Source organism: Piliocolobus tephrosceles, chromosome 5 (assembly GCF_002776525.5).
Source record: "Piliocolobus tephrosceles isolate RC106 chromosome 5, ASM277652v3, whole genome shotgun sequence".
Lineage (NCBI taxonomy): Eukaryota > Metazoa > Chordata > Mammalia > Primates > Cercopithecidae > Piliocolobus > Piliocolobus tephrosceles.
This window is the reverse complement of record NC_045438.1, coordinates 122,018,014-122,038,029: the sequence shown is the minus strand read 5'-3', so window position 1 is coordinate 122,038,029 and position 20,016 is coordinate 122,018,014. Positions and strand designations below refer to the sequence as shown.

The 20,016-nt window shown below is 40.6% G+C and overlaps 1 protein-coding gene across 4 annotated transcripts in view; it reads right to left on the bottom strand.

The window, feature by feature from the left end:
* Positions 1-498: 498 nt before the first annotated feature.
* Positions 499-20,016, bottom strand: part of ADGRF5 (adhesion G protein-coupled receptor F5) — a 103,718-nt gene continuing 84,200 nt past the window's right edge. For 3 of the 4 annotated variants that reach the window (XM_023212973.1, XM_023212972.2, XM_023212976.1), the window contains 11 exons: positions 19,840-20,010; positions 16,590-16,799; positions 14,636-14,848; positions 12,757-12,912; positions 10,529-10,737; positions 8,361-8,540; positions 5,786-7,180; positions 4,530-4,571; positions 4,381-4,440; positions 3,638-3,722; positions 504-1,983 (listed from right to left, as the gene is read on the bottom strand). In XM_023212973.1, coding sequence (XP_023068741.1) covers positions 1,904-1,983; positions 3,638-3,722; positions 4,381-4,440; positions 4,530-4,571; positions 5,786-7,180; positions 8,361-8,540; positions 10,529-10,737; positions 12,757-12,912; positions 14,636-14,848; positions 16,590-16,799; positions 19,840-20,010 — 2,801 coding nt within the window. In that variant the 3' untranslated portion in view covers positions 504-1,903. Of the gene's footprint in view, positions 1,984-3,637; positions 3,723-4,380; positions 4,441-4,529; positions 4,572-5,785; positions 7,181-8,360; positions 8,541-10,528; positions 10,738-12,756; positions 12,913-14,635; positions 14,849-16,589; positions 16,800-19,839; positions 20,011-20,016 lie in introns of all 4 variants that reach the window. The other variant, XM_023212974.1, reaches the window with a different exon arrangement.

Sequence of the window (20,016 nt, the reverse complement as noted above, 5' to 3'; positions counted from 1 at the left end):
CATGCACTTACAGCATAACAATGATTTCCTTTAGGGACTTTCGGTAATGCACCATTCATTTGGGACAGGGATGTGACAATTCTCAGGCAAATGTGGGAGTAGATGTCTATGTCATTTGTGAATATGTAGAAATAAAGAGTTCCTTTATGTTAACTGTCCCCTTCTGCCCCCATACCTCTCCTTCTCCATGAAGAAAAGACAAGCAGAAGCAGAATTTAAGTAGAATTCAAAATTAAAAATAAAAAGAAGATATGTTAAAGGGTTAAAATATTAAAAGAAAACTCCTTTGAACCTCAGTAAAGAAATGGCTGTTGAATCTCAGCCTCTTTTGCCCCATCTTCCTAATGGCTGTGCCAATTTATGTTGCCACACAGTCCACATATCCTGAGTAGCCCCACATCTCTATTTTTGTCTCATTTTCCTTTTGGGATAGGACTTCTATTTGCAATGTAGGGTTGCTGTATCAATAGCACATGGTTAACTCTAATATGGATGCTATTTTCATAAATATTTATATTTTTAATGAAATACACACACACACACACACACACAAAAGCACACATGCAGATAATTCACAATCAAATCCTTGGGAAAGGTTCTGCCATTTGTTCAACAAGGTCAAGTGTCATTAGGAGCACAGAACAGCTGAATGTAAAATTTCTTTCCAGGAGCTTTCTAAGTGGTTGGAATAAACACAACTTAGACCATGCAAAGCTCTTAATGTATATTGGTCTGGGAACTTAAAGATGGAAACAGAGAATACATAGGGAGCTATACAACACACCAAGGGCCATTATCCACAGTAACAATAACAGTGACAACAGCAATAATAATGTACAATGCTATAAGATTGTTAAAATCTATACTGCACAGAGAAGTACCTGCTTAAAGCCGTTAAATATATGACAAGGTCTGTCTTCAGTGCAATATATCAAATTTGGCAATTGAAGGGTATATAAAAAATACATTTTTTGCTTTCAAAATGTAGAACAAATATATAAGGCTTTTCTGATAAACTATAAAAATTTAATCTGCACTTGGATCTAATGATGTATCTTTATAATACTTCCTCTGCAGATACATTCACTTAGTTCAAACCTTAACATACAAAGTATATATGCATGTGTTTAGCCTCAGGAGAATCATATTTCCTTCCATTCATTTCTTATAAATATTATTATCCACTTGAAGTGGTTCTGATGAAGGAATTTCCTCCCTATTTTTTCAGCCTTTTTTCCCTCCTCTTAGCTAAGAAGACATCAGGAAGACACTGCCCAAAGCATTCATTCCCTGTGGCTGACTTTCAGTTTCCATTTTTGGGCCATTAAAAAAATTCTCAATGTTGCACTATCTGAGTGATTATATTAGATCATTAACATGGAAATCTTAAAATGTGGCCCTTAATGTTGTCTTTATTTGTTCCTATTTTCATCTTTCTCTTTTTCTTCTTTTTCCCTTTCTCCCTCTTTCCCTCCCTTCCTTCCTTCCTTTCTTCCTTCCTTCCTTCTTAGAATTCACTGAAGTATTTCCTAGGTAGCCTTTTACTTACTACGTTAATCAAAGCTTATCTTTATGCCCAATGTGTAAAAACTGAAAATGTCTCTTTGAAATTCTATATTACAATATAGACAGAGAAGTTGGGCCTTGGGGGGCTTGAGTTTCATTTAAATACTATACACATGTGGTATCACACAAGGGGGAGGGGGAGGGAACAAACATAAACATAACAATCACTTTTAGTCTGTCTTTACAAAAGAAAGCCTCTTCTCTATGAAAAAGTCTTTTTGGCATCTGCTCCCGGAAACCTGCCCTGAGAACACGTTCCCCATTGCTTTGCAAGGATCTCTTTTTAAAAGCACATCCACTGTCCCCAGGAGGTCACGTAGGTTGGATTATCCTGTTCTTAGTTGAGCAACGAATAAGCACTGGATGAGTTTTCCAGGGATGAACTGGTTGCTTCTGGGGTGGAAACATTATACGTTCCTGAAAAACAGAGCAGCAACTCAGCCTTGAAGACAAGCCATCATGAACTTTGGGGTGTGAACATCTCCTAAGGGACCCAGGGGAGCAGTGGTCCAGGCACCAGGTAAGCTCGGCCATGCCTGGAAACCAACCCATACCTGCCCTCCTCCCAAGACCCAGAAATGCCAGAGAACTAACAGAGCTGTCGTTCTCATGCATGCGTGGCAGCCAACAAGCAGTCACTACTTCACATCACACCAGCAGCCAGGTTTCTACAGAGAACAGGAAGATCTCAAGGTAGGAAGCCCTCCACATGCCATCACATGCATGGTCTGGGAACATCTGCATGATGGAATCTCCCTGGTCCACTTGGGTTGTGGTGACTTGGGGAAGCTCTTGGGAGGGACCTGGACGCTCTACCAAAGGTGGAGGTTTGTATAGAGAGTAAAGGGAAAGAAAAGAGAAAATTATAGGGGGAGAAAAGGCAGGACCAGAAAAGAAGCAGGAGTCAGGAATGTCAACAGAACTGCTGAGAGTCAGCGCAGCAAGGAAGGCAGCCCCAGAGCAAGTGCACAGGCTTGTGTCTGCTGGGAGGTGGGGACTGTGCACAGGGAGTGGGTGGAGAGTGGGTGTCGGGTGAGAGAAGGGTTGAAGTGCCCACCCTACCATCAGATTGCTGAACTGCCACTGCTAACAAGGTTTCCATCATGGCCTGGGGGGATCTTAGAGGCTGCTGACAACATAAACCAAAGTGACAGTGCTTATGGAGCCCCTAAACAGGCCCCATTGGGACTTATCATAATCAGAAGTGAAGGTCCACCGGTTTCATGAGTAATTCATCAAATTGAAGTGGAAAAAATCCCAAGTTCTCTAGAGTTTTAACAGTTATAGGCATTCACAAAATTTGCTTGTATATGAAAAGCCTTCATCTGGAATATTGACACATTTCTCAACTCTGCATTTGTGAAACCTGTTCAGTTTCAAAAAGCTACAAGAAATCCTGGGGCTTATTTTCCTGCGGGGGAGGGATGGTGGCCTGGGACAGGGGTTTCAATTTGCTAGAATAGCTGAGATCTGTTGCCCAAAGTTATTAATTCTTTCATTTCATATCTCCAAGGTAGAAATTTAACCATGAATATTTCTAATAGAATAGCTAACTTGGGTGATCCCTTACATAACACATGCACAGTTCTATGCTTCAATGTTTAACACAAGCCCACTTTATAAAAAGAACAAAAAAGGAAAACAAACCTACATGGTGAGATCCTGTACTAAGATTTTCTAAATGTATTATTTGCTGCCCCATAACCCTGACACATGACCTATCTACTCTTAGTTAACATAATTTGAGAACTCTGTGTTTGACAAGGCCAGCAATTTTCAGTTCTCATTTTGATGGATGAAATTTTGACAGACAGCTCTCCAAATCATTGTCTACATTCTCCAAATCTTATTCTTTATGAGTTATTAAAAGTTGCCCAACAAAGGCAGCTGCCCTCTACACCCACTATTTGGTGATTTGTGAAAAGGTAAGTTCCTCTATTTAACTTCTACCCCAAAAGAGGACATTTCAGGTAAATGCCATGAGCTGGGTGAAGGAGTAGGGGTGTTGAGGCTCCGCATTTGAGCAAATGTGTTCCGGGTGAGCAGGGAGAACCTAGAGGCCATGACTCACCTGTTTTACCAAACAAATTGTTAAATCTCCTTGATATTGGAGAACTCATAGAAAACACAGGTGTGGATGAACCCAAGGATGTTGACTAGAAGAGAGAAAAAGAGGGACAATCACAAGGCAAATTTGTGGGACCAAAGTTGTTTCCATCTCTAGGAGGACTGATTTTCCACCCTCTATGGTCACTGCCGGCATCTCTAGTCCCACTCCCAGAGGTCACATTAAAATACTGGAATCTTCTCATCTGTATTAGAAAAATAACTGTCAAATACAAGTTTTATTGTTTGTTAGGCTTCTAGTATTTTCTGACATGTGAAAGACAGTCAAATATATCCAAAGGCAATAGTTGTGTTCCAAAATGAACTATAGAAAATTCTATCCATTATTATTCTTCAACTTGTTTTCTCTAATACATTGAATCCCCCCAGAAGATTGTTTCTCATTGAACATTTGATTTCAACCTTAAGTTTATATCACATATTATTTTAAACGCTATTTAAATATGTGGAATAGCATCTCAACGACAGCTCTATGACTCTGTTTAATAGGTGGAATGACTTGAGAAGCAAAAACAATGGAATGATCTATGCCAAACATAGCTGTTGAGGGAGACGGGTTTCAGGATGCAATATATTTAGCCTAATTGATCAAAATCCCAAAGAAATAATTTAGTACTCTATACTCCATAATGCTAGTGGAATACATGAGGTTACAAAATGAAAAGTCTCTGCAGAGAAAAGGTATACCTTTGAGTGCTGTGAAGACCATCTTGACAATGAAAACTTATTCAGCAAAGCTTCCTGTACCTGCAATGTTTAAAAGAAGCTATCGTAACTTCAACATGCCACAAGCACTTCAGGCTTTTCTAGAAACAAGAAACTGTCATTGCTCTTACCTTCAGATCCCAGAGGCATCCAAAGAGTAAAATGAATAATCCCTGAGAAAAAAAGATTAAAAAGAAGTACATTTTAATTATAGTCTATTGTCCAGCAAAAGAGAAAGTACTGTTAACCTAGTGTTAAATTTGTACTACTTCTTTTTCCATCTGAGTTCATGGAATGAGTCCAGTACATGATGCTGTTCAAAGAGGCAGTTGGTTCACACCAAAGGACTCTAAATGTTATGATGTTAGGATATTTTCTATTTTCCCATTTTCCTTTAGTTGAGAACTGGAGGTCCTGTTGGTTATGCTATTAGTACACTTCTTGTGTCTACAATATTCCTCACATAGTTATGATAAGAATCTGGGCTGTAGGGTGGGATAACTAGTTCCTTCCAAATGAGGCATATCATGAAGGTCATTACATATGAACGTTATAGCTTGGAGACACAGGCCCAGTAGCAGAAATCAAGGTTCATATGTTCTTGGCACAAGCGTCCTGAAAGCAGTATCTCAAATGCACCTCCAGCCTCTGCCTCTTCACAAGTTCACAGTGGCCTCAATCCTTGGGCAGGTTTTTTCCTATCCTTACAACCTCTCCAATGGGTGAAACAGAATTAATCACTTCCTTCCTTGTCCTTTAAAGGCTTGCTAACTATACCTCTGTTATAGTCCTTCCATCAAACTGGCCTGTATTATAATTAGTTATGTGCTGCATGAGAGCAAAGAAGATGTTTTTTCATTATAGTATAATAAAGCAGACTGTCTGGCATTCACAGGACATTCATTCTTTGAGTTTTGATGTTTCCAGAGAAGCTGCTATGTGATACATAGGATTTATTTCATTCAAATGATTATTGAGAACCTACTCTGTTCCAAGGTCTCTATCAGGCATAGGGGTATAGTGATGAATAAGAAAGGGGCAATTCCTGTCCTCACAAAGACAGGATTTTCATCTAGGAGATAATAGACTGCATCAAGATAATCTTAGACAAATGGGGATTTTCCTTTTACTAGTGTAATCAGGGTATCTAGCAGAGACTGGCAAATGACACTAGGTTATAATGTAGGAGATAAAAAGCATGAGGTTCCATAGGATCAGAAGAATGTGTCCTTTCCATCTCATTGAGTTCTCATTATTACTGCTCTTTAGGGCTGAGGCTTCCTCTGGACTGAAATCCTTCCCCATTCCTACTCTTGTTTGTGTTTCTATCATTAATTTGTCCTACAGGAATAAAATCTTCCTGAAAGCCCTGCACTGTAAAACTCACCTGGAAGACATTGAGGATGGCAAATATGATGTGGAACACAAGGTTGGTCCCTGGGAACACAGTAGTGAGACCAAAACCCCAAGTAAGGCCCAAGAGTGGTGTGAGGACCCCAATGCTCTTGCTGATCTGAAACAGGCTGCTCTTCTCCTGCTTGCATGGCTTGTCTCCAATGGAAGGCCTCAGGATCTTGGTGATGACCACAATAGTGATGGTTATGTTCACCACCACAATGATTAGTGCTGGGATGGCAAAAGCCAGCAGGGCCTTGGTGTCCTCCCAGTTGAGCCAACAGACATTCTTCCTTGTATAGACTTCTCGGGGCTGGGTGGCTCCCAGCGTGATGACTGAGATGGCAAGCGGGCAACCATAGCCAAGACAGAAGGCAATGGCTTTCTGAGTGGACCTGCTTGTTTCATGCAGAATGAAAACCAGGCGATAGAACAGCATGAGGCCCAGTGTCAGCATCCAGAAGAAGACGCTGAGGTAGAAGAAGTGAATGAAGAAGGTGGCAGCCACACAGGCTGTCTTGCAGAGTATGTAGTGATTGTCCTGGATGGCAGCGACCACAATGAACCAGGTGTTGGCGATCAGAAGGGAGGCAGCAATATTCACTATGCAGGTGTGGCGCATATAGGAAGTCCGGTTCTTGGTCACTGACTTCCACACCACAGCTTCCACAACTAGACAGGCCGCCAAGCTCAAGATGGAAAAGCCCACCCCGACATAAGAAATAATATCCAGTAGTATTCCCAGGAGAGAACTAGGGTCTGGGGAGTCAGGGGACATGAGGATGGAGAATGATGTTAGATGGTCACAGATACAGGTGACATTGTCTCCATCACCTTCTTCCACATAGCACCCATTGCTGTCCCACCCTCCTGTATTGTCGGCAAGCCGGAAGTTCCAGAAGACACACTTTGTTTCACCGCCTGAAGGGCTGTTGTTCTTAAAAGTCATTGAAATCCTGAATGGCATAGTCATATTGTGGCTGACAGTGGTCGTCATCACTAAGCTATCTGCAAAGTTATTTTCCTGGATATCCTGAGCAAGGATGGCTTGGAGAGTTGGGAAAGCCATGGTGACAATAGATGAATCCGACTGCAAGTTTCCTAGATAGCTCTTGTCAATGACCACATTGCCCCAGAGGTCAAAGTGTGGGAAAACAAACCTCTGTTGATAGGTTTTTGGGTGGCTGGACTTGATCACCATGCTGCTCATCTGCACATTAGTTCGGGAGAAGGACAAAGGAGGGCTATCTCCTGACTGTAATGCTTGGGAAAATCTTTCCACTGAATGTAGTAGCTGTGAACTCTGATTGGTCCATCGCTGTTGTAAAACCTTCCAGGTGTTCAAGACAGGCTTGCCAAGGATGACATTAACCGTAGAGAGCACATGCTGAAAGTGAAATGGTATGCGGTCAAACTAACCAAATTCTTTCAATCATAAAAAAGAAAAAAGCAACACCTTCCTAGAAACTGACTATACAAAGGTAAGAGGAAAAGAGAAGACAAAAATGAGACATCACAGGTGGTGGGGATTTAGGACCTTCTTATGACAGACTTTAGCAAAGGATGGGTCCCCAAGACTGAAAGATGTCAGTAAACATTTAGCGGTGGTGACAGTGAGAGTCACACCTACTACACACCCTACTCTGTAAAGTCAATTCAGCAGGCTAGCAGGGATATTTACTATTGTATTTTATTTTAAATCTTAAGTTTGTATTTTTAGTAGAGATGGTGTTTCATCATGTTGGCCAGGCTGGTCTTGAACTCCTGACCTCAGGTGATCCATCAGCTTCGGCCTCCCAAAGTGCCTGTAATCCCAACTACTTAGGAGGCTGAAGCAGGAGAATCGCTTGAACCTGGGAGGCAGAGATACATTTTTCCTGGTGCTCACTGCTCTCCCCACTCCAGTCCCCTTTCTCCTCAGCACATGTCTGATTATAGCTCTGGCCTTCCAAGACTGTAGCTCCTGCTGACTGGTCCCACCTCTAAGGCTTCAGCTCTCACTGGGCTCTGTTTGCACTATTTCCTCTTTTACCTAAGGGGTGATAATGGCTTCTAAATGTTGCTGGTCTCTGAGTGCTTCATCACCCCTTGTTTATTTGTTTGTTTGTTAACCCTGTCTTTACCTCTGTAGGTATCCCTTCATTAAAGCCTCTACATTTGAACTCTTGTGGGTGAATTCTCTATCACCCCAGAACTGTTACGCTTCCGGAACCTATCCTCCCACAATTGCTTTAAAGTTCACATTTAGTGCTAGACCTTTGAGAATCTCATCTTGTATATTCTGAAAACCTTTAATTCCTAGTTTTTCTGGAAAGCAAGTACAAATTTATTCCATTTTAATGAAGAAAATAAAGCAGAGATTCACTAAGAAATATTCTTAAGGTCGAAAAATGAATACTGGAAACATTTCTTAATATCCTAAAAGCTGTAGCTGGCAGAACTATCCTGAGCATTGCTCTGGAAAAGACAGAGAAGCTGCAATGGGGAGGAATTATGTTACTTGAACACAAATTCTGAGGTGTGAAAAGGTAAGACCCAAAACTCCTGCAAAGGTTAGGCAAACTCACCATCATCGTTTCTGAATTTACTTCGGTTGGAACTGTTGAGAGCAGATCAAGGATGTTAATAATGGCTCCCAGACTCCCAGGAGAAGAACTGATTTCATGTTCCGCTTTGTCTATGCTAATAGAAAGATCCTTCAGGTATGTAGGGAGCTTCTCATCCTGAGAGGGGCTCTTGATCAAAGCCTAGTAAAACAAAAACCAACACGAAAAAATTTACCAGTCAATTCAGCTATCGAATCCCACTGATCCATCCCTGGCAAAATCTCTCACATCTGTAGTTTCCTTTTTGCTACATTTCCATAAATATGTCCTGTAAGATGATGCGCTTATCTCTTAAGCCCTCCATGCATGCTCTTCAGAACAGAATATGACATAAGGTTGCACACAGAAGGGGCACAAACATATGTCAACCTGATAGCTAACTGGAACAAAAAAGGGAAGCTAGATGTGATTGCTAGAGAAGTAGGTTAAAGTTGAGTGCAATGGTCACTTGGATAGTCGGCATGGAAGCACAGTTGCTACTCTTTGGTTTTCCTCATACCGGTTACCCTGCCCGCCATTAAAGTGACTGACCCTTCCAATTTTCCAGGGACTGGTCTGGTTTATACCTTTTCTGCTAGTGTAATTATTAAGAGTGCCCTCTTATATTCTCAAAATGTGTCCCAACTTGGATGATAGATTATATGGTCACCCTACCTATAATGATTACACTGCTTTCTAACTCTCTCTTCCTTATATGCATAGAATAGCTCAAATTCTCTCTTTTATGAAAAGCATTTGTTGAAAGTTCCAACCCAGGAAAGTTCCTTCCTCTGAATGCATAAGTATTGGTTTTATATAACATACTTTCATTTGTGGCATCTCTAGTAGTGTCATCTTGTGTTCTAATTTCAATATTGCTCCATTAAATTATAAGCTCCTTAACCATGTGCTACATTTCTTTGCATTCTTCTCATTCCCATAATTCCTAACATAGTACAAGTCATATATCTCAGCACACAGTAAGTACCCAGTAAGTATATGCTGAATGGATAAATCAAAAGAAGCATGATAGAGCAGCATGATCCTTTTCCACTGAAAATGTGTGTAGCTATCTAGAATTGGGACTTGGGCTGACATCGAGTTCAGATTACAATTTCTATCTTTCTTCATTGGGATAATTTATAGCCCTCATGACTCATCCATCAAGATCCAGCTCAGATGTCTTTTTTTCTTTTCAAGCAGATCTTCTTAATGTATCTTAGCCAAATTAATGTGTATGTAACTACCCAATTCAATTATATTCTTTATCAAATCAGAGACCAAGATCTGATTTGGCCCATTTACCTTGACAGCACCTATAATCATGCTTTGCACATAGTAGATATTTTAATAAATTTGGTGTGAGATAAGAGGAGAGATAGAAGTTAATTAGACAAAACTACAAATAAGTATTACCATTTTTTTTTCAATTATTTTCCTAGTGGTGAGAGGATTTGGAATTGGTTGTCTGAAGATGTCATCATTGGCTATAATGTCACCAGTTGCATCACCAGAATTTTTTAAATGTAATTCATGGAATTTTAGCAGTCTAACAACAAATCAAGTGTGGAGGTACCATTTATTTACGTTGACAGAAGGAAAGGAACTTCTCCCCTGTTACACAGCGGTAACCTCTATAGTAGGTAAGAGAGGCAGGGTAGTTGCTTCTTCAAAAGTACAAGTTACTTCCAAGTAGTGAGGAAATCTCATACCTGTAAGAGCATCAAGTCCAGCTATTTTTTTTTTTTTTTAAGAAATTGATGAAGTTTGTTATATTGCTCCTTTTCCTGAAAGGATTATAGCAATTTTCTTGATACCAAAATTACCCAAAGGAGAGCAATAAGAGAGAGGATAATACCGCTGCCCCCTGGAAGTATGGAACATATGGTACTGAGAAGTCAAGGTTAAGGTATCTAGCAGGTCTGAGAGCAGAACACATACTTAGTTGTCTTAGTATTTGAATCGAGGCATTTTGTGTGTGTGTGTGTGTGTGCATTTCTAGGGTTGCATCTCCTTTGGAAATACACAAATAAATGTAGTTTTGGAGCAACACAAAGCAGCACCAAACCCATTTTCCTAAGTGCTGAGAAATATGATCAGCCAGACAGATTGCCCCACCAAGAGCTCAGAGTGGAAGCTTTAAGGATCACCTTAGCCATCTGGAGCAGACTGTTTACTGGGGCAGAGATGCAGTCATTTCTCTTCTCCTTCCACTGTGAGCCTACACATTTATAAGTAATGATCCCACCAACAGGACTGTCAGGGCTGTTGGGAACGTTCGAGAACTGGCATAGCTTCTGGATGACTTTCCCGGGCTCTCCGACACCTATTATGGGATCTTGGCATGTAATGTTTTCCCCTGTGTTGGAAACATTGAAATAAAAGGGATAATTGCAAGGAAGAGACAAGATAGTAGTGAAATACGGTCAGGCTAAGGTAGAATTTTGATGTTTGAATTCATATTTCTCTTTACTTTCAGTCACCTTTTCAGAGCCACCCAATTTCTTAATTTTGCCCCGATTTTCCAAAGCCCCTCTCTGCTTTCCACGTGAACCTGACTTCTTTAATCTGAATTTTCCTAACAGAATTTTATACCTTAATCTGGAGATTCTCAACTGTGTCATATTAGAATCAGCTGGGGAACTTTTGAAAACACCAGTGTCCGGGCTAAGTAAATCAGAATTGTCAGGGCTGGGATTTAGGCATCAGCAGGTTTTTAAGCCTCCCTGGTGATTCCAGTGTGCTGTCAAGGTTGAGAATCACTGCCATAATCCAAAAACATAATTGGTAGTAGGAACTCCAGGTACCCATAACCTGAATATTCTAATCTATATGTTTAAGCATTTGTTCCTTCTGGTTTCCCTTAAAGGTGATTCTATTTCATCTCTTCTCATGACCAGGCAAGGATGGGGAAATGACACTTGCTATGGAATCTCTCATGTCCAGTGGACCCTGACACTGATGAGACCCCTCCCTCACCAACTTTTTTTTTTAACATTAATTAAGATCTTAACAACTCTATACAAATCTTAAATAAGTAATGTTCTACTAGGAAAAAGAAGCAAAACCATATTTGGTATATAGAAAGAGGAGAAGAACAAAGATAAGTGAATAAAATGTGTTGGCTAAGATGAGTGAGGGGGGAAAGAAGAGGTGACCTTTGTTGCACCCTGGAGGGGCTGTACTTGTGCAAGGCAAGGTCGGGGGATACTGACTCTAAATGATTTCCTGTTTTGGTGTCCAGGGGATAGTTGCCAACGTATGAGAATGACTACAAACCATTCAGTAAACTCAAACAAGCTTGGTGATAATGATCCTTTGTCTATCACAAGTCCTGTTACTGGGAAGATTTAGGAGCACGAGGAGTTGCTTATGGTAGAAGCCCAGGAACATCATTTATCCCTTGCCTTAACATAAGATCCTCCCTTAAGATGACTTTATATTAGGATGATCTATCCCTCTCTGCTGCTGAGGGGAGCTCCCCAGCATGGGCTAGCATAGCAATGACTCAGTAAATCATGACCTTTCACCTCAAAGATACTACGCGATGGCAAGTTGACACAGTGGTGGCAAAGGATGGGAAAGGCAGTTGGCTATTCTTGAGATCAATTGTTTTCATGTAGCCCTGTCTCAGAAAAACAGTGCAGTGTGGACACCTTTCCTTTACTGAAACTTCAGAGGATCTCAACCATGTCCAGATACTGTCCACTGCTATCTGCCTGGTGAACTCCTTAGCCCCCTGACTCAGCTGAAGTCTCATTTCACCTGCAAGCCTATCCTGATCACTTCTTCCCCACCTGCCTTCAGCAGAGTTAAGCCACTCACAACATTTCTGTTTAGCTTTTACCATATTACATGTAAGAGTATATATATACAGAGAGAGAAAGAGGAAATCTCTCTGTCGCCCAGGCTGGAGTGCAGTGGCACAATCTTGGCTCACTGCAACCTCCAATTCTTGGGTTCAAGCGATTCTCCTGCCTCAGCCTCCCAAGCAGCTGAGACCACAGATGCATGCTACCATGCCTGGTTAATTTTTTGTAGTTTTAGTAGAGACGAGGTTTCACCATGTTAGCCAGGATGGTCTCCATCTCCTGACCTCGTGATCTGCCCACCTCGGCCTCCCAAAGTGCTGGGATTACAGGCGTGAGCCACCACACCCAGCCAATAACATTTTTTATCACATAGATTTCTCCCCCAGGCTTGAGGTCAGGGGACATGGCTTATTTCTTTTCTTTTAAATACTCCCATAGTGAGCCCAGGGCCTACCACAGTGAGGGTATTTAACATGTTTATTGAATGGGGATGAATGAGGGAGTGAATAAATGAATAAATCCCTGCCCTGACTATAACATCTTAAAGTAATTTAAAACATTCTTACCAGGAACCAGATTCAGCTTCATAGATGGGCTCCAGACTGAATTATTAGCAGCATTGGTAAAGTGACAATACACATCAACAGTTTTTGAACACCAGGAAACTGAGTTTGCGTTGAAATTGTGTTTGTAGCACACTTGTTTTTTGTTAACTTCTTTTTCTAAAGACAGAATTATTGAAAGAATTAAGTCACAACATGAGTCTCTAATGCACAAATTGTGTTAAGATAACCTAATATGAATAAACCTGTCCAAGCTTTCCCCAGGAATGTGCCACATTCATTTTTAACAGGTTTTACCTCTGACTCTTAGAAGTATTTAAGCCCACCTTTGCATGTGTGCTAGCCAAAACTTCTCCTCTACCATTCATGACTCCAAGTCACACATTTTTGACATTCAGAATGCCCTTTCAGCATCCCACAAATCCTTCTTCTTATCTAAATTTCATCATGCTCTGAGCATTTATCCTATTCTGACTTTACTATGTTGGTACATAGTCACGTATTCATGAGTTTGTCTTCTCTACTAGACCACAAGCTCCTGGAGAGAAAGTACCTTGCCTTATTTATCTTTCCATCTTCTGGTGCTCAGCTCAGTATCTGACACACAGAAAGTACTGAATGTATGCATATTAAACACAGAATGTTGAAATGTTGCATATGTCAAAATCCAGATTAATTATATCCCTCTACCATGCAGCCTTCTTTAAAGACTGTAGTGTTTATTGAGTCCCTACTTTTCTGAACTTCCATTGTTTTTTCAGTCTGTATTATTCTGTTTGGATATTTTATATTATATGCATTGCCTTTTTTATGGCATGGGCCCTTCTAGATATTAAAATATGTGCCCCACTTCTTTTTTCTCCCTTTCATTGCCTACTATGGTGTCTTGTGTTGAGTAAGTCCTCCAGAATAGTTATTGAAAGAATGAATGAGCTTGTAAATCCCTCATGAAGTTGTCTGTGTTTTGAGATTTTGGGTTGTGAGCTCATACTGGTTGACGTTAATCTCTGGGAATCCCTGGGGATCTGGATTAAGGTCTCCATCTACCAGAAAGACTTTGATTTTTTTTTCTTCTTTAGCTAGTTGACATAGGGTGCTACCAATGGACAACTTTAAACTTAGGTTGGCACTCATGAACCACATAGGAAATATAAATTCAAAGCCCAAACCCAGGTGATGGCAGGACAACTATATTTCTGGGGGAAAACCTTTTGTCCACCCAGAGATGAGGCCAAGGTCTCAAATCTGGCAGATGAATTTCATTTTCCTAGCTTAGTCTTTTACTGAACATGTCATTTTTGAAGGTCTTGACATTGTGTCAATGGGGTGGGAGTGCCCAGGTGCTGTTTAGGGAGCACAGTCTTTATTTTTATGCCCTCTGGAACCTTAAAATCCAAGGTTATGACATTGGCAAATGCTCACAGGGAAGCTCCAGCATTAAAGCATCATTTCTATTTTATTTTCCTTTACTTTTTTGGCACTTGGTTATTTCTCATATTTTCTTACATGCTCAATTATGCCTTTAAAAGGATTTTCATGGCAGTTTTGTGGCATGTAACTTTATAGCATGGAGGAAAAGACTGTCAGAATACCTAGTCTGCCATATTCCTCAGAAGGTATCTGAATACTTTCTTCAATTTCTCCCAAATAAAAAAAAGGAGGGGGGGGCTCCACCATTGCAAACTCCCAAGATTGTACTACAAACCAATGAACCACTAGCCACATAGCAAAATATAAGACAACAAAGACTCATGGGATTCTACTCTGTTAATTCTGTCTCTGATACAGTCCTATGTCTCTTCATCCCTATTTTAAGAGTAAATTTTTAGACTCCATGTATGTGAAATAATATACTCTAACAATTCAGCAATTAGCATCTTACCAGCAGGAAGGGACAAGGAACCCATATGGAAAGTAACTTTGTAGTCTCCATCCTCCTCTATGCAGCACTTGATGTGATGAGAACCACTGCATGAAACTGTAGCTTCCAAAGGATCAACCATGATGTTCAGCTCTAGAGGCAGCGGGTGAACAACGACGTCTTTGGTTGCTATACTGTATGAATTCTTATATCTAAATATGCAGTGATAGGTTCCTGAGTAGAAGACAGCAAAAATGAGATGGAATGAAATAATCGCCCTTCAAAGGCATTTGCTGGGAAGGTTAAGAAGAGCCTTAATTTTCCCTCTCAAGCTTTAGTAAAGGAATACCATACCTTCCTGGACACTGGAGGAAAAAATGCTTGATTGACTCCTCTCCTGGGTTCTCCATGTATTTGAAGGACTAATCAATGACCACATAAATATGCACTTACTTTCAAATAAAATCAAGTGGCTTATTCAAGGCCAAACAGCCGGTTAGCGGCAAAATTGGATTTCAAACCAGGTTTTCAATTACTACTCTAAGGCTTTTCTACCAACCGAAGGAATAAATGGGAGTTTGGGTGTGCGCAGGGGTGGGGACTTTTTTGAAAAAAAATTGTTAACCTGATGGAACACTGTGGTGTTATGACGTCCCTGTCTCCCATCTCTAAGTGAGCAGGCCCTTGCTCATCATGGCCCCAGAGGACAAGTCATCATTTGGGCAGCTGCCATGGAGACACACAGCAAGATTACAGGGCACCTACAGATAAGTAAGACCCTTCGGTTTTCTTTACATTGCTTCCCATTGCCCCAGCTCTGGAAAAGTCAGAAGCAGCAGCTAATCAGAGGGCGAATGAGGAAAGAAAGGAAACTCCTTTTAATTTCTGCTGGGGGAAAGAGGGAATTTAAATTGAATATAAAATGACAGTATAGTAGATTTAGAAGAGAATATGACTTTTCAGTAACTGATTATGGGATTGTTTAATAGATTAACGTGACTGGAAAAACTAAAATTCTTCCTGGGTTATTGGCTTTTAGTAGGAAAGAGTAATTGGACAGAGCAGGATTGAGGTCAGTCTGGAAGAAAAGTACTTCCATTTCCTGACTGTATACTACCAAGTCCAGCCCAAACAATAACTAGTTATTTCTACAATGTTGCCTCGGCCTTATATGAAAATATAAAGAAGACATGGGACTCACGGAATCTAGACTGATTAATCTCATAGTTAATGAAAGGCTTCAGAGTGGAGTGGCTAAGAGTTGGCCGCTGGAGCCAGTCAATCTGAGTTTGCATCCTGGCTCTGCCACTTGCCAGATGTATAACCTTGGGTAATTTACTTAACTTTACTGAATCTCAGTTTCCTCATCTGTAAAATGGGGTTAATAATAACAGTATTCTCTAGGTTTATTGTTCCACATGAATTAACACATTTAAATACTTTGCATAGTGCCTATCACATAGTTAAGGGCTCAATAAATATGAGTTATTATTGTAGCAGTTCTGTCTACCAATTTCTCTTTGCTTTCAAAGATTTGCATTTCCTCACAAAACAAACAATGGATAGAGGTAAACAGGAAATTAAAATGTGTTCCCTTTTTGGGAACCAGACTTATAAAATCTTTACCTAGCCGTCCTAAAGCACAGTTGAGTCAAACACTCACAAGTGTCTAGCGAAAGTACTTTTAAAAACAATCCTCATAACTTTATGGCAAGAGCACAGGGTCTGGAATTAGAGACACTAGTTCCATTCCTGGCTCTACAACTTAAGTTGTTTGAGCATATTTACTTCATCTGTAAATATGGAAATAATGGCATCTTCCCTCAAAGGACTGTTGCATTAAGTGTGAAGACATACTGAATTTAAAATGAATGGCATAGGCATGTCTCAGAGCAGACCCTACACAGATGGTAACTATTATTGCATGTTTCCAAGAGCCCAGGCAGCACAATACAGTATCTGGCCTTCCACTCACCATTCCACTCCCTGGTCGAGGTCTTGACTGTCAGTACTGATTCTGCTCCATCAGGATACCTCCTCGTGGTATAAAATCTTTGGTATATTTTAATTCCAGCAGAAGTATTCCAATAAACCTCATCATAGTTACTCACATCACTGATGCATTTTATAGAAAAGTTTTGTCCCTCAGAAACAGAAATTGTGTCCGGGGTCATTGTTAGATTGGCTGAAAAAAGGCAAACAATACAGACAAAACAACACTGACAACAAGTTCAATGTGTAGTATCTCTGAGGACATTAACACATGAGTGAAACTTCAGAGAGGGACAGAAAAAAAAAAAAAAAAAAAAATGAACCATCCTGACTCTACTCATGTCAAGGTAGGATTGGTACCTTGCTGCTCCCGGGCTTTACTTGTTTCTAGGCTGTTCCTGGTGGTGCTCTGCACTGTACTCATTTCCATCACATGCCTTAGGACCTCGTGCACTTCACTTTTGTGGCTGGAATTATCTCCTGATGATTAGCAGGGTAAAAGGTTGCAAACTTAGGAGTGTCGCCTTATCCCAAGCTTCCCTCCAACCTCCTCTGTAACACCTCAAGGGAGAACAAATGGCCGGGTTCCTCTAACAATCTCAATCTCTACTTTTTTAAAATACTTTTTAATAATATCACATTGTGTATTATTTTCTCTCTTTTAATATCTCTCCTCCACAAAAATGTGAGCCCTCAAGGGCTCTGTGTCTTTGCATCCCCGGTACTCAGCACTGGGCCTAGTACACAGTCAGTGCTTAATAAGTGAAAGAGTGGGCCGGGCACAGTGGCTCACGCCTATAATCCCACCACTTTGGGAGGCTGAGGCAGGCAGATCACGAGGTCAGGAGATCGAGACCATCCTGGCTAACACTGTGAACCCCGTCTCTACTAAAAATACAAAAAATTAGCTGGGCATGTGGCGGATGCCTGTAGTCCCAGCTACTTGGGAGGCTGAGGCAGGAGAATGACCTTAACCCGGGAGGCGGAGCGTGCAGTGAATGGAGATGGCGCCACTGCACTCCAGCCTGGGTGACAAAGCGAGACTCCGTCTCAAAAAAAAAAAAAAAAATAAGTGAAAGAGTGAATTCTGGAACTACATTTTAAGTACAAGAATCATAGAGCATATTGCCCAAATATAAGTTGGTTGAAAAGTAATGGCTAAGAACACAATTACTTTTGCACTAACCTAATAATTACACCTGCACTGTCTCAGGTAAACTGGGATGTATGGGTACCTTAATTATAACTATAACTACAGTAATATAAGTATTTATATGTAATTAATTTCACTATATATATAGTCCTCTAAGAAGCTTCTCACAGGCTCATGGAAAATTACTAATCAAAAATATTAATAAGACTATTACAAACATAAAACCTTATATGAGCCTCCCACTATTTTAGTCTAACTGTCCACTTCTCTTTGAGTATATCTTTACATGGTTGACATTTCAAAACACCATTCACTTCAGTCTTCTATAAGTGAACAGCTTCATTTTGTGAGCACACTGATGCTGGCCTACTTTCCCAGTCAGTGTCAAATTTTATTATTAATAATATCATTATTATTTTCTTTTTTGAGACAGGGTCTCATTCTGTCACCCAGGTTGGCATAATCATGGCTCACTGCAGCCTCAACCTTCTGGGCTTAATTGATCCTCCTGCTTCAGCCTTCCAAGAAGCTGGGACTACAGGCACACACCACCATGCCTGGCTAATTTTATTTTTATTTTTTATTGGTAGAGACAGGGCTTTGCCATGTTGCTAGGGCTAATCTCAAACTCCTAGGCTTAAGCCATCTGCTCACCTTGGCCTCCCAAAGTGCTGGGATTACAGGCATGAGCCACCATGACTGGCCTAAAAATCTTATTCTTCATCATAATCCAATGACATCAGGGTTTTTCACAGTTACCATTAGAAGCTGGGATTCAAATGTTCAGACACTGCCCAAAGCCACTCAAAGAAGGTGTAATGTGTCCCTGCATTGCCCTTCCCAGCCATAGGCATCTTGAGATGGCTCTCTAAGGCTTAGCTATTTCTGTGAGTAAAAAGAAGAAGGCTCATGGACCATGAATTTGGTCCTCTTGACTCTCTGATGAGATTCCAAACTACCAGACCAGTGATTTTCAGCAAAGGCTTAACATGTCCCTAAGACAGGCCCCAGTTTTGCGGACAGAGGTAAAGTTATGTTAAATAATTTGGAGAAAAATTAGTTTTATCTGAAAGCATTATTTCCCTAGAAGGGCTCATGAGTATTTTGAGCAATCTGCAGTTTTCTATAGTGAGAACAGTTTTGATTATTTGAACATAACACAACTCTTTGTGTTAAAACTAGGAATGCAAAACTGTTCTACCTGTAGATATATGATTATTATATAGCTATATATTATATATTATAGATATATATCAGATGAATAGATAGATTATGCCCACATAAACATAATCTTGATCTTTGTAAAAATGCTAAGTCACAATAACAGAAAACAGTTAACAAGTATTGCTTATATCAGTCCTTTCTCTAAACTTGTTCAAAAAGGGCCTAATGATTAATCTAAATTGTTGATTTTTGTAAGACAGGTGGAAAAACAAGTTTGAATGTCCTCTGTTTACACGTGGGGTGAAATCATAATGCTTTATGATATAAGGAGAAATGACAATTTTAAGAAGCCTACCCAAACAATTAATTGAGAGACTAACAAATCACTCATTCCAACCGCAAAATAACCAGAAAGAATCAGATTACTAAAGCTTTCTGCAGCATTGTCTCTGGAACAGGTGAAATGGGAGAGGAGGAATGAGGGAGGGTGTTAAGGGGTAGCGGGGGAGTGAGCCAGGATGTTGGAATTCAAGAATGGGAGAACCAGGTAATGAGGGAAAAGGGGAAAATTAGAGACATTATCCTCATTACACATTCAATGATAATAGGGATAACCTGAGTGGGAAACCCTACTTCCCACTCCACCTCCTGCCTTACTCAGAGAATGCCCCAGGGTTCCTTCCTGGGAACCACTGTGTCCTACCACAACCATCCCCAATTGTTAAAACACTCCCTCTGAATTTAAATGGCAGAGAGGGAAATCCTTTTCTATCTCCCATTGTGTGATTTGCCCTAACCACACTCCCTCTCTGTCCATTATTCTACTCATAGATATTTCCATAGCTCATAATTCATTGGCAGCACTTATTTAAGGTGGGATTTATTCGTGGCTAAAAATTCTAGGGAGAGTCCTTACCCACAGAGATGAATGTCACTTTTATGTTTGCACTGCCTCGGGCTCCGTAGGCACTGATGAACTCGCAAGTGTAGACGACTGTTGTTCCAGAAGACCCGCTTGGGCATTGGGTTCCATCAGCCTTGAGGGTGTATCTGCTGCAGCTAGAATCTATGTCTGTTTCAGGGGTTCCTGTAA